At 42.4% G+C, this 18,491-nt stretch overlaps 1 protein-coding gene across 5 annotated transcripts in view; it reads right to left on the minus strand.

Moving 5' to 3' along the window:
* DDX11 (DEAD/H-box helicase 11) overlaps positions 1-18,491 on the minus strand; it is a 226,642-nt gene that overhangs the window by 64,701 nt on the left and 143,450 nt on the right. For all 5 annotated transcript variants that reach the window (XM_073621668.1, XM_073621667.1, XM_073621669.1 and 2 more), the window contains 2 exons: positions 6,404-6,450; positions 3,380-3,459 (listed from right to left, as the gene is read on the minus strand). In XM_073621668.1, coding sequence (XP_073477769.1) covers positions 3,380-3,459; positions 6,404-6,450 — 127 coding nt within the window. The remainder of the gene's footprint in view (positions 1-3,379; positions 3,460-6,403; positions 6,451-18,491) is intronic.

Below are 18,491 nucleotides of genomic sequence, written 5' to 3' on the forward strand. Positions count from 1 at the left end.
ACCAACTAAGATTTCAGCCACAATTGCCAGGAAAATTGTTCGGGATGAAAAAAAAACCCACAAATAACTTCAGGTGAAATACAGGACTCTCTGAAAACATGTGGTGTGGCTGTTTCAAGATGCACAATAAGTATGCACTTGAAGAAAGATGGGCTGCATGGTCGAGTCGCTAGAAGAAAGCCATTACTATGCAAATGCCACCCCGCTTACAATACGCCAAGCAGCACAGAGACAAGCTTCAAACTTCAAGGTCATTTGGAATGATGAGACCAAAATTGAGCATTTTGGCCACAACCATAAACAGTTCATTTGGAGAGGAGTCAACAAGGCCTATGATGAAAGAAGCACCATTCCTACTGTGAAACATGGAGGTGGATCGCTGATGTTTTGGGGATTGATGGCAAGAAAGTAATCCATACACTAGTAGCGGCAAGGCTCACTATAACCAGCTTCTGGAAATCAAGGGACACACCCAATTTATCGGCAGCTATAGCCAGACTAAATATTTAAGCTCAATACAAACTTATGCTTGCTTATAAAAACTACTCCACCATCACATTAAAAAAAAAAATGGAATACCTGGCTATCCCATCCTAGAGCATCCAACTATTTAAAAGAGTGTAACTTGTAACTTATTCTCAAGTTTGAAGTACCGTTAAGCCATTTATGTGCATATCTTTGATGTAATCTAGCATCTTGGACCTACCTTTTCAATATGATTTGCAAGTTTTGTTTTCGTTTTCATTTTTTGAACCCAACTATCTAGTTAATTTGGTGGCTATGCCTACAGTTTGAACCCCTTAGAGGTAGACTGGTACAGGTTATCAAGTATTTTATACTTACGCAAAACCTTTTTAAATCAATGTAACCATGATGGATACATATGACAAAAGTAAATGACAATTTGTATTGCTAATTAATAACTTTCAATAAAAATTTATTGTTAAAAAAAAAAAAAAAAAAAGTTGATGGCAAGATGAATGCAGTATGTTATCAAAAAATACTGGAGGAACATTTGAATTCATCAGCCAGGAAGTTGCGCATGGGACGTACTTGGACATTCCAAGATGACAATAAACCAAAACACAAGGCCAAGTCGACCTGTCGTTGGCTACAGCAGAATAAAGTGAAGGTTCTGGAGTGGCCATCTCAGTCTCCTGACCTCAATATCATTGGGCCACTCTGGGGAGATCTGAAACGTGCAGTTCATGCAAGACAACCCAAGAATTTACAGGAACTGGAGGCTTTTTGCCAAGCGCAATGGGCAGCTTTACGATCTGAAAAGATAAAGAGCCTCATCCACAAATACCAGAAAAGACTTCAAGCTGTCATTGATGTTAAAGGGGGCAATACACGGTATTAAGAAATGGGGTACGTAAACTTTTGATCCGGGTCATCTGGGTAGTTTCTGTTGTCATTATGATTTAAAAAGAGTAAACACAGTTGATTGATAATAAATGGCTTCAGCTAAACACCAACCACGAGTGAAAGAAAGAAAAGTTTGTGTTATCATTCATATTCTCTAAAAAATAGCCAAGAAATCATAAATTCTGTCAGGGTATGTAAACTTATGAGCACAACTGTATACAAGTTTACTTAAAATTATCTTTGTTGCAAAACCACTAACCCGTTAGCTGCCACAGCTGTTTTTGCCTTTTTTTTGCACACAAAATATAATAATTTTATCTATAGAAGATAAAATGGTGGTAGTTCTAAAACTTTATGCCACACAATATTAGCACAAACGTTTTTCAAGCAAAAAAATACACTAAGGTTAAAGTGATTGTAAAACAACCCATTCAGTTTAAAGTTGAAACGATATAGATATAGTGTATATAGATATACAAGTACATGCTACAGCAGGCACCTATCAGGAATTTGACAACATATTAAGGGCAACATATTAACCATTTTTTTGGTATAATATAAAGGATGAAGTTACACCAGGGAAACATATACCTAAGATGTTAAACCTTTACAGCTAGAACGTAGTGTGGGAGACCTGGGTTCCATGCGTGTTGCCAGCACCATGTTCAAAACACACTGCAGTTGCGATCTGCAGCGGGTGTCGATATTAAGTTAAAGACACCCCAAACGCAGGTCACAAATGTAGTGGGTTTGCCTGCACCAGATCACAACAGCAGGACTAAGTGAAAGCATCAGGAGCTATTGGCTCCTGCTACTGTCAATCAAATCCCATGAAAAGGGAGCAGGGGCGGGGCCAATTTAAACTGTGTGTGTCAATAGATGAACACAGCCCAGCTCGAGCCCACATGTGTGCCACCATTGGAAGTGGCTTCCTACAGTGACACACAGAGAAGAGGAGGAGCTAAGAGCGCCAACAGGGGACCCCAGAAGAGGAGGATCGGGGTTGTTATAGCATGTTTGTGACTAAAAAAAAAAAAAAAAAAAAAAAAGAAGAAAGAAAGAAGAGCCTTTACTATCACTTCAACCATGAATAATAGCCGTAAAATTACTGTAGGGGTGGGCTGAAATTTTTTGGGGATTGGGGGGGGTTAAGTGGTTTTTGAGTAACTATTTTTTCACTAAACTTTTTTTACTATCACATAGGGAATCAAAATGTGAGTATATCAGGGGTGTGTGGAAACAGTTGACCACTTCCATCTGACAGCTGAAAGGGAGCATGTATAACTCCTCACTGGTGTGGACGAATACCATACAGCAGTGGCAGAAAAGCTCCATCTTTTATCAATAAAAAGCCATCCTTTAGCACCAGCCCAGTGACTTTGTCTAGGCTGTGATGATACCATTAGTCTGCTGCAGGCAGAAGAAAGCGTTTCCCAAGTTTCTAGGTAGGAGCAACAGGAAGTGACATTTGTGAGCATAGCCAAGATCTGCACAGGCACCAAGATGTACACAATTGTGTTATCTCTGAGCTGGCATACCAGTTAAGTAGATGGTAACCCCTGGATAGTGCCTAAACAAAGATGGCACCATCCCTATAGAGAGAAAAGCAGATGAAGGCATTGTCAGAGGAAGTACTGTAATCTCTGTGAGATGTAATAAATACCTGGAAGTATTACACTGACACATTAACATAGCATGGTGGCACTAAACATGAAAAATATATCTGAGGCTTGGTCCACTTTAAACAGGCCTCCCGCCTAAACACCATCACCATGTTTTCTAGCGATGTCAGGCTACGTTCCCACAAGGACTGATTCAGCTTAGTTCACTATGAAGACATTCCCCACTGTGAACTCATTGTATATAACTAAAAACAATTAAACCAAGAAGAAGCAATAGTTACAAGACCATAAAACCACAGAAACAACTACATGTCCTGGGGGTTTAGATATAAATTAAGACGACATATTATTCTCAGTGAGATTCCGGCAAAGAGCCTGGCGACACTCACCTCCCAGTGCGCCCACAAATTTCTCCAGAAGGAACAGAATCTGTTTTATGTACATCAGGTTTTTAGCTTTGAGACGACTCCTGGGAAACAGAAAAAAACAAGGAGAGAGAATGAAACTCGCTAAATCTTCATTCATTCATAATTCCAAACCATGACCAACACTACAGGGGTGCATGAGAGAGGAGCCCTTACCTAAATAATGATACACTGTGCAAAGGAGGGTCTAAATGTATTTTTTCTATGTCTGCCTCCTTCACTACCAAAAGTTTTTATTTTATTTTTTTTTATAGTACATTAACCCTTTCTGAATAGCGGAGGCTGGCCCTTTATACATTTTGCAATGATAGAGGTGTTACATGGGCTTCCCAGTCATGTGATCACTGCGATTGGCTGTCACAATGATCATGTGACCAAGAGTCTGGGCTCCCACTCATAGAGTGACTAGGAGCTCCAGCCAGTTATGTTTTATGACTGATTTTTGCTTTTCATTTTGGATAGAGTAAAGGAGGGTTATAACTTTAAACTGCATAGAGGGTTCTTTACTGTGAGAGTGGTAAGGATGTGGAATTCTCTTCCACAGGCGGTGGTTTCAGCGGGGAGCATCGATAATTTCAAAAAAACTATTAGATAGGCACCTGAACGTCCACAACATACAGGGATATACAATGTAATATTGACATAAAGTCACACACATAGGTTGGGCTTGATGGACTTGTGTGTTTTTTTCAACCTCACCTACTAACCTGTAACCTCTGCCAGATTTTTTTTGTTCGCCACTTCTGTTGCATTGCGGAGATTTCCCTGGACTTCCCGGCCCAATAGCCAAACAGGAAGTGAGAGGAAATCCCTGCAAATTAAGGGAAATCCTTGGAGACCCTCAGGTCACTGGAACTAGGGTCCCCATTGGAAGATTTGCCCTCTATTACTTTTCTGGGGACAACCCAAAATTTTCTTTTACTTTTAATAATGGTAAACAGGACAAATGGAGAGGTTGAATCTCCTTACCGGGATAAACCTTTTTTTTTTTTTTATAGCGCAGAGAGGGATTTGAACATCTGTCAGGTTTTATTGCTGTCTATGTCCCGTTAGAATGATTCACCTTCTCTAGAGAACGTAAAAGAAAATCTCAAATTTTTGGTTGACATCACAACACTAATAGAGGGGAAATCTTCCAGTGAGGACACTAGTTCTTTTGACCCTGGTGACACAATGGGATTCCCTAACTTTGGAGGGATTTCCTCTCACTTCATGTTTTGGCTTTGAGAGAAGAGGTGAAGGAAAATGTTCCCAATGGGACACATGAAAAAAACCTAAAGGGTGTTATAATCCTCCTTTATCCCAAAATGAAAAAAAAAAAGTTTTGCCTTTAGTTACACATTTAATTACCATTTCCTCTCAGTGAAAAACACTTTCCCGTTCTCCATCTGCAATGTTTTGTGCTGCTAGAGCTGAGGAACAAAACTTAGATGATTAAGAGCTTTATTGTAATAGAGATGATTGAAGGCTTGGCTATGTAACATATATAATTAAAAGGGTTCTTCAGTCACCTTTCAAAAAAATTAAAAGCCAGCAGCTACAAAAACTGTAGCTGCTGAATTTTAATAAACAGTCAACTGTCCCAGGATCCATCGATGTCCTCACCCCAGCCAGTTTCTTCACCGGACTTCGGTCCCCAGCACCTGTGGGCAGCCGGATGTGACTGCTTATAACTTCACAGCCGCCTGCTCATTGCACATGCCATGCTACGCTACGCTATCTGAAGGGTTAAGCAGCTTTCTGGGACCTGTGACGTGTCCCAGAAGGCTGAGGGGGAAGGGCCAAAAACTTCTGCTTGGATTACCGCGGCCATCCGACTGGAATTGGGAGTGAGTACCTGTCAAAACCAGGTACCCCCCCCCCCCCCCCCCCAAAAAAAATAAATGTGCCAAACGTGGAGGAGGGAGAGCAGAACTTCCCCTTTTGCGTGAAGTGCCACTTTAATGGCTTGCCTATATTTTATTGTAGATGACTGAGGGTTTGTTTGCCTGTATTGTAGCCTAGATGATGGAGAGGCTTGGCTGTATTCCAATATAAAACAGAATACAATTTATAGGAGCAAATGACAGTCTGGCCCCTGTCATACTGGCCAGATCAGTTTTTGCTCAGCAGAGGACCTGTCTGCTGAGCTAAGTGAAGTGGCCGGATGACAGGTCCGTGCACGCTCCACTTAAGCAGAGCGGACACTGACACAGCCTGCTGTACTCTATGGGCAGCCGGAGGTAAATTGATCGGCTGTCTGGTTACTCCTGACTCCCCTTCGATCTGATCAGCCAGAGGAGAATGGATCTCCTTCTGTTTTTTTTTTTTTTGCTGGATCAGACATGGAGGTAGCCGGGTGTAAAAGGAACACAGGTTTGTTTATATCTGGCTCTCCATAGAGGAGAATGGAGGGTCTGGGTGAAGAAAGGACAGCCGGACCCGATCCGACGCCTTGTTTGAAAGGGGCCTTACAGTGAAAAGACAATGAACTAGGCAGGGCTGAGAACAACCTTTGCGATAACATTGCAAAAGCACAGGACACAATGAGTTCACTGGATTTCTTTCAGGATTAACAGCCATTTTTTGCACATACTGAACAAATATAACAAAACACTTCTAATGGTATATTCAGCAGACCAAAAGGAAGCAAACAAGAGCAGTTCACTGTTTGGGTTTGCGTACACTTTAATGCCATCTTCACATAAGAGCCGCCTTCATTCAAGGCCCTCCAGATGTCTGCCAAATGTATTCCATGAGTGTGTATATGTTCAAGCAAAGCCCTGCGAGCTGGCAGGACATCAGTGAAGTAGCGACATCAAATAGGCTTTATACAGTGTTAAAAGCAGGACAAGCATTTGTGCACAGCAAACAAAATAGCTTAGCCATCGCAGCTTGAACACGAGCAGAGAGCTGTCATCTTCAGTAATGGAAGAAAAGAACTAGGCAAATGAACATGTTACAGGAAGCAGATTACAGAGCCAATTACAGTATCATTATAGAGAATACCTGTATCGCTCCATATACTGGGCCAGCTGGGAGTGAGCCTGACACAACTGTAATGAGAGAAAGAGAGGGAGAAAGAGCGTTCAGTCCTGGGACCAACCAAGTTAGCAGGGAGTCCAGCCAAAAACAGCATTCAACATAAAAAAAAAAAAAAAAAATGATATTGCAATTACTCTGCGCTTTGTGGCATATTGGCAATCTTTGGCAAGATTTGTGTGCGGGGAAATAATGAACAAGTAAGGCTGAGCGCTGTGCTGCATGCCCCAGCATCCCTCATCTTTCAATACACGCATCATACAAAGCAAACTAATTCAGTTGTAATCTAAAGACACCATAAAGAGGAGCAGCAAAATGGGTTGTGCTGTGTATAATCACACACAGACTTTTTGGAGCTGTTCCAGCTAAATTCCCTGAATCTGCTACCTTCGGGGGTAAGTACAGTACAGTTAAAGTGGTTGTATACCCTAACCAAAAGAAAAACAAACAAAAAAAAACCCTGTAAGGCAAAAGGCATAATGAGCTAGTATACATCACATACTAGTTCATTATGAAATACTTACCTTAGAATGAAGCGCCCGCACTGCCTCCCAGTCACCACTGAGGGAGCTGGCATGCGCGGGAGTCCTCCTTTTCTCGGCAAGGAGCTCTGATTGATCCGGTGGCATCCACTGGACCTTCAGATCGCATGTGCTGCATGACGTCAGCGGCTGCATGCACGGTGAATATCTCCTAAACCATACAGGTTTAGGAGATATTATTTTAACCTACAGGAAAGCCTTATGTAAAAATGTGCAAGAGGAGGATACAATCGCTTTAAAGCAGTATAAAACCGCAAAGCAAACATTTATTATACTGCAGCATTAGATGCGATGGTTGTATTCATTTCCTTTTTTAGGCTTTCTTCCGTTTCCATCTGGTAATCCAGCCAGCAAGTCTGATGTTTTTCACAGCACAAACTCTCGAACAGAAAGTATCAGTTTACATGGATGAGACAAACCCCTAAATGCCCAACACCAGGCAAAAAAAAAAGTTTTCCCATGCAGTGGGGCTTTTGCTGGCATCGCATGGGTCAATTGCTCGCTTTTGTCTAGAGCAGGGGTCTCCAAACTTTCTAAACATAGGGCCAGTTTACTGTCCTTCAGACTTTAGGGGGGACGGGACTGTGACCAGTGGGAGTAGACAATGCCTCTGGCTTGGTGGTCAGTGTGAGTAAAAAAATGACATAGTTCCCTTGTCATCAGTAAAGAAGGTATATTTCCCCATCACTGGTATTAGTTGGAGGAATAGCACCCCGTTGTTGGTGTCAATAGGAGGAATAGTGCCCCATCATTGGTGTCAGAGGAAGAAATAGTGCTGGAAGGAATAGTACAACATCTTCGGTATCAGTGGGGGGGAATAGTTCCCCATCATTGGTCTCAGTGTGGTGAATAGTACCCCATTGTGGTGTCCAAGGAATAAGTTATGCCCCATCATTGGTGTAAGAGGAAGAAGTTATGCCCCATCATTGGTGTCGGAGGAAGAAATAGTGCTGGAAGAAATAGTACCACATCATTGGTCTCAGTGGGGGGAATAGTGTCCCATCGTGGTGTCAGAGGAAGAAGTTATGCCCCATCATTAGGGTCAGTGGGAAAAATACTATCACATTGTTGATGCATGAAGGAGGAACCATGCCCTGCTATTGGTGTCCATAGGAGGAATAGTTTCCCAAGGGCCGCATAAAGGCAAGCAAAGGGCCGCATCCGGCCTTGGGCCACAGTTTGGAGAACACTGGTATATAGAGGATTGGAGAAAGCTTGCACTCACCCGATCCTCCGCTCCATCCGCAAACAGTGCTCCTCCAAGATCCAGTGGTGGACAGTTTGTGACATCCCAGGTCCAGAGCAGGTCTGATGATGTCAGGAAGTGTCCACCACACAAAACCATTAGACCATGGGGGGGGGGGGGGGGGGGAGCGGGGGTGGTTGACTCAAGAGGAGCCATAGGGACCAGTCCTCTGCTGGGAGGATAAGAGGATTAGGCAAATATATTTCCATTCTCCAATCCCCTAGAAAAAAATTAATCAGTTGACCCGTGCAGTAAGGGCACAGTCCCCCCTGCATGGGAAAACCTTTTTTTTTCCAGGGTTGAGCTTTGACACTGGTAGGGGTGATTAAAATGATCAGCTTCTAGTTATTCATGCAAAGCCTTTATCCCAAAAGGAAATAAAACTTTGGAGTTTAACTTCAATTTGTTAGTGGTTCTAAATCTGCTAATACACTTAACACTACCCTTCCAACCAAACTGACAATGCTGCTGTGCCTCCTATGTTTCCTATGCTCATTCCTCCAGAGTTGTGTCTCACTAATAAAGGTGGTGTGTTACTGGCCAGATCATCAGGTGAAAACAGAGGGGAAAAGGAAATTGATGCAGCCACAGCATTTAATGATTGGTAAGTTGCAATATAATATATTTTTGGTTTTGAGTTTATACAGCTTTAAAATCAATGGGAATGTCAAAGAGAAATTGAAGTATTGCAAAGAATATTCCATAAAGAAGAAAGGCTTAAAGCGGTAGTAAACCACACAATTTTTTTTTTTTTTAACCCTGCAAGGTAAAGGCATAATGTGCTAGTATGCAAGGCATACTAGCACATTATGAAATACTAACCTTAAAATGAAGCCCTCCTGCGGCATGCTGTCACCGCTGAGAGTGCTTCCATCTTCATCCAGTCTTCCTTCCGGGATTGCGTGCCCAGGCCATCTGTTTGGCCACGCCGCGATGACGCCACTCACACGCATGCACATGGGAGTCACAGACTGCGGCACGGGGCTCTGAAGGGACAGCACAGGTATACGGTACCTTCAGAGCACATGCACCAGTGACATCTCCGGCTGCATGCAGTGTGAATATCTCCTAAACCGTGTAGGTTTAGGATATATTCACGGTACCTACAGGTAAGCCTTATTATAGGCTTACCTGTAGGTACAAGTGCAAAAATAGTCTTTACTTCCACTTTAAGGGTTTTTTTACTTTAATGCATTCGCTGCATTAGGGTAAAAAACATTCCGTAATTATAATAAAACACAGTTATTTTAAGTGCTTTATTAAACGGGTCATCGGCAGCATAAACACTGTAGCATTTCTAAGCAGGAAGCAGCATGCATACTGGCAAATATGGCTGCTCTGATGTGCACAAAGGATTACAAACTATACACACAAACAAGAGTTTAAAGTTTTTAAAAAGTGAAATATTAATCAGATCCTATACAAAGGAGAACTCTAGCCAAAAAAAAAAAAAAGCCATTTAAAGATAAAGTAAAACATACAGTGTTTGGTGCAATACTTAAATTATATATGAAGCTGTCCCATGCAGTACTTTTTCAAAAGTAGATGTCCTCAGCCTGACATCAAGCATCATTCAAGACAGTTCCTCCGGATGCAGGCCATCGTGGACCTGCCGCCAGCCTGCGATTGGATAGTGAAGGAGAAGCAGCACAATGATGAGCTCATCCCTAACTTTGCGTTTTGGTCCTGTATGTTCCATGTCACCACAGGAACAGACTGGCTTCTTGTGATGCTTCTCCCTCTTAAATTCAGACACATACACTGCTTTCATTAAAAAAGGCATTTTATATTGTATTAATAAATAAAGAAACGCTTTCATTAGCGTCTTTTACATCTGCCTATAGTTCAGCTTTAAGTGAACGTGAGGTGCCATCAGAGTTTCTAAATTGTCACCACTGCCTTAGAGCAGGCACCCCACAAGGTTCTAGTAAGGCTGTTTAGCATCTGCAGAATATTTCATGAGGTACCCCCTATACAGGGACAGTAGCCGTTTAGAAATTTGAGGTCACTTGTGCTTCTCTTCAAAGGATAAGTGAGTATATAAAAGAACCTGGGAAAGTAGTTGCCACACAGAGTTCCAGTCCTACACCCAACTTTACCCAGTACAGTACATCCCACTCAAGCTCCTTCCTCTGACATGTTTCACTCCATAGAGCTTAAACTCCCGGATGAGCAAACATTGTCTAAGGCTGGCCATAGATGAAGCAAATTTCCTTCCTGCAAGCCATCCAAGCTGGGATAACACAGTGATTATTGCTAGCCACAAGGTGAGTGCCAAATGCAAGATCCAGTGCCTGAACCAAACCCTGTTGTTGTGAGGTATAATTCCCAAGATGTACATGGAAGGTAACCAATCCAGAAACTGCTAATGCACCCCAAGGTAATAAGCAGGTATATCTTGATAGACATGTCGGTTGAAATAAAATTCAGTTAAAGAAAAATATAGAAAAATGGTTTAGAATACGTCTCCATTGGATAAGATGTCCATTACCTAACAACACTACCAAAAAACTAGAGTCCCACTGAGTGGGAAGAGTTATATGAGGCATACTAGGGATGTTCCTAACAAAGCTTTTGCTTTTGCCAACAGGTAGCGGCATATAACCCATGGTCTACACCTTCCAGTCCTGTCCCATCAGATCACCCCCCATAGTTATTACATTTTGTATCCTTTGACCTTCCCTTTTAGATTGTAAGCTCCAACTAGCAGGGCCCTCTGATTCCTCTTGTATTGAATTAAATTGTATTGTATCTGTATTGTCTGCCCTCATGTTGTAGCCTCCTGTTCAAACTGTTGGCACTATATAAATCATGTATCATAACACGATTTTTGACTTGCCTGTAAAATCCTTCTCTTGCTGTACAGCACAGGAAACAGGCTTCTTTAAGTATTGACCATGGGTTGTATCCGTCCAAAAAAAAGGTGTTATGACAACCTAACCTCTCCCACTCCTAGCAGTCCTCAGATTTTTTTGCAAGCAATCAGAGGAAAATGCCAGGACAGAAGGAAGGAACTTCTGTCTTCAACTGTACTACAAGACAAGGATTTTATAGGCAAGTCAAAAATCCTTTTCTTAATCGTACAACACAGGACACAGACTCCTTTAAGTTTTGACCATAGGACATCCTAAAGCAATATAACTAGTAAATGGCAACACAGCAAACATTGTCAACAGACTTCAAAGCAAGAGAATCAGGTTCCCAACTCAAAGAGCAGAGTTAAGCCGGGTCACAATACAGTTTTTTTGGGTTGCACAAAAAAAAACAAAAAACTGACAGCTCCGATCGGAGCCGCTGTACTAATCATGCAAGGTTAGTTCAGCGATCTCCCCTGCTGAGCTGTTGGGATGGTCCCCCTGCCAAAACACTCTGATCAGCGCTCTCTGCCATTGGCTGAGAGTGCTGATCAGGAGTCGTCGGCTGCTGGTTTTCCAGCATACACATCCAACAGAAGCCGGGTGAATGTCCGGCTTCTGTCAGACAGAACGACATACACACGGCCCAATGTCGGCTGTTTTTTTTTTTTAACCGGCCCTTGTCTCCCAACATTCGGCCTGTGTGTACGGGGCTTATGGCTGAAGCTACTATCATCAGAGGCCTGTCACCTGATAAACCTTTACAAAAATGTGTGAACAGAGGACCAGATGACAGCCCTGAAAATTTGAGAAACTGACACCTTATGCTGAAAAGCCAAAGAGGCACAGATGAGTCAAATGAGTCTCACTAGGTAAAGGAGCAGTCCCATCCTTCAAGGCACAAGCATTAGTGATAACCTACCTAATCGATCTAGAAATGGTGGAATGAGATGCAGAACAGCCCTTGCGAGGGCCCACAGGTAGCACAAAGAATTTGAAGTTCAGATAGAGGCAGTGGCAGAAAGGTAAAGTCGCACTGCATGTAACACATCTCAATAATATAGAGATACTACCTTTGGGGCACAGGGAGGGTGGGGCGATGTCCTAATTAAGATAGGAGAAACCACAATATGGAGGAGGAAGCCGGGAGCCTTGAAACCACCTTAAAACTCTGTCTTTATGCCGAACAAAGGATACTTTACACGATAAGGCTGCCAATTAAAAAACCCATCTTGCTGATATAATTAAAAAAAAGCAAAAAACAAAAACAAAAAAACTCCCCTTACAAGTAGGGTCAGCCAAGGGAATATGACAAAAGGGGCTCAAATGGAGACTTCTTTAGAGCCAACAGGAAAAAACTAAGATCCCGAGTTGAGACAGGTGAACGAACTGGAGGAGTGATAAGCACCACCAAAGGCCTTAACCAGAAAATGAGTGGCCAGCAGCCTCTGAAAGAGAATGGCCAACACTGAGACGTGACCCTTTAAGGTGTTTAAGGGCAAATGATGTTCAGGCCCGATTGAAGGAAAGACAGCATGCATGCCTTAAAGTATCATCTAGGGTGAAACTTCTGTGCCTCGTGCCATGTGGAGTAAGCCTTCCAAGTGTGGTGACAGACTTTGTCTAAAGCCAGTAACCGTGAAGCAGGATAGTAGACTGTACATTGAGACAGCAGGTTTGGTCTGTGTGAAGTGCCCAGCGAGTGTCTCCCAGAAGTCGAAAAGAAAGATCAAGTATACACAGCAGGTGGCAATGGTTCTAGCTGGAAACAGGAGAACACCTCGCCCACCAAAACCTTAATTGTTTTACTTCAATTTGGGAGAGAGGGAGGAGAACCATCCATCATCTTGTCCTTTCTCCTATGAGATTTCACATTCCACATCTTCCTCTTCCTTCCACTCCTCATCTCCATTGGAAAGCAATGCTGCTGAAATCGATGAGTCAGGGAACTAATGTATGTTGGAAAGAAGCAAAGTACCCCACTCTTCATGACAGGGAACAGGCACCATCTTAGGAGATAGATCACCAGGTGGAATTCCCTGTTTCGAAAGGGCATACCCTCTCCTCCATTAAGAGAGCCTTCAGGGACTGGAAGTACCAGGACTTGGAATACCACAGCCATGGACTTGTAGAGCACTCTGAAGATAACTACACTACCATGTATTGTTGGACAGCATCACACCCAGTGTGTTCAGTGCTAGGTTGCAATGTTAAAGACTGCCCTTAGGTTTCAATTTCTAGATATTTCTAGCAGCAGATTCCAGGTATGGATTCCTGAAACGCTGTTTGGAAGCCACCCATACAAAAGCTGCAATCATATAGCTTTGTGGCATTGATACAACCAGGGGCTTCTCTGTGTGAAGAGCCAAGCGAAGACCTCAATCTTCCAGTAATTTTGGAAATATATCAGAAGAGAGAGGTTGCCTGTCACCCAAGGGCAATAACAAAAAAAAGGGAGAATTGCTGGGAATGGAATGGGTTATATTGGCTGTCTTAAAGTGTTCTAAAGTTTTATAATAATGGACAAAATTCTGCGCTCAGTGAAAAAAAAACAAAATTATGTGAAAAAATATATTCAAAACGTTCAAAATAATCAAAGTGAACCACAATGGGGATAGTTGCAATCATAAATATTACACACAACAATAAAAAAATTATAAAATAAAAAATGACGTGCTATCCATATACAATAAATAAATACATTTCATGTGTATATTATCAAAGTGCAAAAAGTGCTAAAATAATATTCGCAGTGCAAACTGTATAAATAAAAAATCCATAAACGTAATATACTGATGTATAATACTGTATATGTAAAATAGCTCAGTGCTGATATATAGAGAACTGCGTTTACTTGAATGTAAGCATTTATTTATGTTGTGCAATAAATGGATACATGCTTTTATTAACATGTGCGCTGTGGCCACTTTCATGTTTTCTGATATATAGAAGGATGAACCAGTGCAAAGTCCCATGCAACAATGAGTGAAACAGAAAATAGTCCCAACAGCCAGGTAATTGCCGTGCATAATATCCTCCAAATATGTTCCAAAATAAGTGATCATCACCTCTTGCTCCACTGCAAACCAAAGGGATTAGCCTCTTACCAGAGAGTCTGACCCTTGCAGGCCAGCAAACACCTATTGGCAACAAGCCACCCACAGGCATGTGTTGGTATTCGTCTGGCACCTCTATATATCCCTATAGCTATGCTCTCCACATCTCCTCCAACTCTGTACTCAATCCTCAGTCCCAAAGAAGGGGCATAATGTAGACAGAGAGAGGAAGGAACAGACTCATTGCGCAACATCCATAAAACCAAGCTTTTATTAGTAAAAAATGTTACTCACATGAAGGAAGTTATGAACAGGCATTCAGATTATCACAGCATCCAGTGTCTTTGCGGATGAACTGATATCACCACTACTCCTGACTGCCCAACGTCTGTTTCGTCCTAACAGACATTGTCACTGGGGCAACTTCTACAGTTTTACCTTAACGCATTCCCTGCATTAAGGTAAAAAATGTCCTAGTAGCAGTATCGCCTTCACCCCCTCCCCTCCTCACTCTATTCAATGCTGTGCCTATCTGTAGTGGAACTCTACTCTTTCCCTGCATTCACAGGACACAGAGGCAGCAGTGGGAGCCATTGGCTCCTGCTTGTTGTCAATCAAATGCTGTGAGCACGGGAAACAGGGTCGAGCTCTGCTTTATCTGTCTGTAGACGCGCACAGCCCCACTTGGGAGAGCGCCCACACGTCTGCCTCAGTAACAAACACGCAAGTATAACATGTTTTTTAATTTAGGTAAAAATTTTTTTTTTTTTTTAAAGTTATTCTTTAGAACCACTTTAACAACTTTGATTGCCAGTGTCCTCATCTGAAGGTGGCAGCTTGTAACCCATGGCCAAGACTTGAAGCCTTTGACCTATACTGTACGGTTAATAAATACCTGTTGATCTGCCAGAAATACAATAATCTCCTAACATCTTGTAGTGAGCTTTAAAATGAAGTGCCTATAGTGCACTGAAATTATAAGCAGTGTTGTCAGCCCTGACCAGCTTTCCACTGAACTACAGAACCCCAATCTACATCTCCATAATATAAGGGGGTGTTATGTAGTCCAGCAGGAGAGAACTTCAGGCAGGGCTGACAATTCTTGGGATTTTAGCGCAGAAGTGGTAATGTCAGCCCAAACAGAATGTTAATAACCAACTCGCTAACGACATGGAGCCCTCTCAATGGCATTATACTGTACATTCATGGTACGCAGTGGGCCTTTAAAGTGGAGTTACACCCAAAAGTGGAACTTCCGCTTATCTGATTCCTCCCCCCATCCGGTGCCACATTTGGCACCTTTCGGGGGGAGGGGGGGGAGTGGGTACCGGTTTGTGACAGGTACCCTGTCCTCACTTCTGTCGGACCTCGCCGGAGCGATAGTACGTCACAAGTTCGGCCCCCTCCTCCTCCCCCTGCTGCAGTACCACTAACAGAGGGCAGCATGCTTCGCACCTGCGCAGTAGGGACCCAGTCATGAAGCCGCAAGGTAATGGCGGCAGCAGCACCCAACAGCTGATGGAAACATCCGCTGAGGTGCCGACATCACTGCATTCCGGGACAGGTAGGTGTCCTAATATTTAAAGTCAGCATCTACAGTATGTGTAGCTGCTGACTTTTAATTTTTGGAGGGGGAGGCCGGAACACCGCTTTAATGCCCTGGGCTCATATGAAGTTTGTTGTATTGCTGGGATTCACTCAAACTGGAAGAGGACAGTGCTAGATCAAGGAGTAAATCTGTGGGGAAAAGTGTTGGAGAGGAGGTAAGTACTGCAGCTGAAGAGTTTTTATTATTAAGGCTCCATGCACACTAGACACAAAAAAAAACACTGAATAAAAAAGTTGCTAAAATTTAGAATTTTTTTTGCTGTGTTTGGGAGCAGTAGCGTTTTTGTTAAGGAGTGGGCAGCTGCCGGCATCCTTAATTAGTGAATAGCTGCCACATCCTTAACAATGGATGGCTCATCATCGGTTGGCCCGCTCCTTAGCATATTTAGCGGCAAGAGGCGGCAGGGCTGTCAAACTGTGGGACCTTTCGTCGGGTGTGGACCTTTTTTTTTCTCTCAAGTCAGCGGTCATCGCGATATGCATTGGGGGGGGGGGCCTATGCCATTTTAGCATGGGGTTCCCTTCAAAATCCGCCCCATACCCAAAAGGGCCTGGTATGGATTGGGGGGGGGACGCGCTGTTTTATTTCTCAATAGCAATTGCTTTGTTTACATTCAGTAACTGATGAGTCATCCGTTGTTAAGGATTCGGCGGCCAGCTATACACTGGTTGTTAAGGATGCTGGCAGACTGCTGGCTAAGAAAAAAAAAAAAAAACACTGGAAACCGATGCTTAGCGGTTTTTCTGCTTCTAGAAGCTGAAGCTTTAAAAAATGCTTCTAGCCTAAAATAGTGTGCATAGACACATAGGATAATACTATGTCCTTGTGAGTGCAGAAAAACGCTCAAAGTAGCTGCTAGGAGCTTAAAAATAAGCTAGTGAGCAGGGGATTACATTTTTAATATTTGCCCAAGCTATACTTGCACTCAGGCTTTATCCGACTCTTCTATATTTGTTCTGGACATGAAGGCACCAATGACCGCTGGCTATATTCAATTACATAAAAGAAAAAAAGAGAAGAAAAAAAAACCCTACATTCTCTTTACAGTTTGACACCACGATGTTGGTAAAACCAGAAGCTAGTAGTTGCTAGACATAAATTTAGGACACCTTTCAAAAGTGGTAACCATGGAACTTTTATACACTACAACTGGCTGTTTAAAAAGAAAATTTGCTTTAGAGTTACAGAGCTCACCCAGTCCAGAGGGGGGAACTTAGAAGAGGCTTTTCACTATAAAAGCAATACTGCATTAAAAGTCACTAAAAGCAACTTGAGGGTGAAAAGAAGAATTACGCACAGGGTGCAAAAATAAAATGCATAAATAAAAAATAATCGCCACCTAAGAGGCTGCGTTCCCAATGGGGAAGTTAAAAGCACTGCTCCTTCCCTGCTCGAAGCTGAGCCAATTACACAGCCACTCTCTCTGTGCAGAGAAGACTTATGATAAAAACAGCACTCTGAAAATGTCACCGCATGTTTTAAAAATGAAATTTACTGCCTCTCTGCATACACTTTCATCTCCATCCGCTGCTTGTTCTGTCTGAATCCTTAAAAGTGGAACCATATAGCCTTTTTCTTTTGAAAAAAAAAAAGTCTCACTGCTTTAAATCAGGCATGATGAAATCAAAAGGAATTTCTAGAAATACAGCCAGCTTGTAGAAAGTGAGATACAAAAGAGAAAGAACAAATACATACTGACAAAATCAGACCTCAGCGGGATTTCATATGTAAATTTGAGGGCTGCAGAACTGGTAAAGTGTAAATATGGCCAAAACAAAGAAAAATCGATTTATAACGCAGTCTATCAATTGTACCAACAACAGTTTTTTGCTTTTCAGAGTGTACCCGTAACATAGGTTTGTTGCCTATTGACCTCGTCAGTAGATCGTTTGATTTTCCACTTCAATTACAGTGACAACACTTTGGGTGCTGCAGTAAAATCACTGCAGCAGTGTCACCCTGGATGGGGTAGTTTAGAAGTATGTTAAATTATAACTACGGTTGCACCGATACCGTTTTTTTATAGGCGAGTACGGATACTTTTGGTCAAGTACCGGTCTGCCGATAGCAAATCAGGGCAGCTGGAGAAGTTTCAGGACCCCGTGGGTATAGGGCGGAAGTGATGTCAGCTTGGGGGGAACAACGCCTCTACATCTCCTCCAATCCTGTGAGCACCTCCTGCGGCGTGTGCATGTAGGCTCCATGTACTTCGAGTTCTAATTTTTTTTTTTTTTTAACACACACACGCACACACACACACACACACACACACACACACACGAGTAGTGAGGAAAATCATATGCGATTCAGACTGGAATCTCACCACATTCCTGCTCGAATTGCATGCAATTCTTTGCAGTGTGATTTACACCCATTCATTTTGACACAAATCACACCACACAGTATCGGTTTTGGTATTGGGAGCATTTGGGAAAGAACCAATACTCTCACAAATGCTTGGTATTGACACCCATACCTGTATTGGTGCATCCCTAATTATAACTAATCACAAGAACAAAATGTAAAATAATGCAGTTTACCAGCTCTTTACATGTGGTTGCTGCATTGCGTTTCATTTTTCAGGCCAAGAACATTTACAGCAAGTACAGAAAATACCTGTTGATCCTGCCAAAAATGCAGTGTCTTTGTCACTTTGTGTGAGCTGAACTGAAAGAAAAACAGTATTATCTTTGCTCTGTAAACTACTAATCTCATCATTCTCCCATGTAATGGTAACAAACAAAGAC

This window comes from Aquarana catesbeiana, linkage group LG03, assembly GCF_042186555.1.
Source record: "Aquarana catesbeiana isolate 2022-GZ linkage group LG03, ASM4218655v1, whole genome shotgun sequence".
NCBI classification, from domain to species: Eukaryota; Metazoa; Chordata; class Amphibia; order Anura; family Ranidae; genus Aquarana; species Aquarana catesbeiana.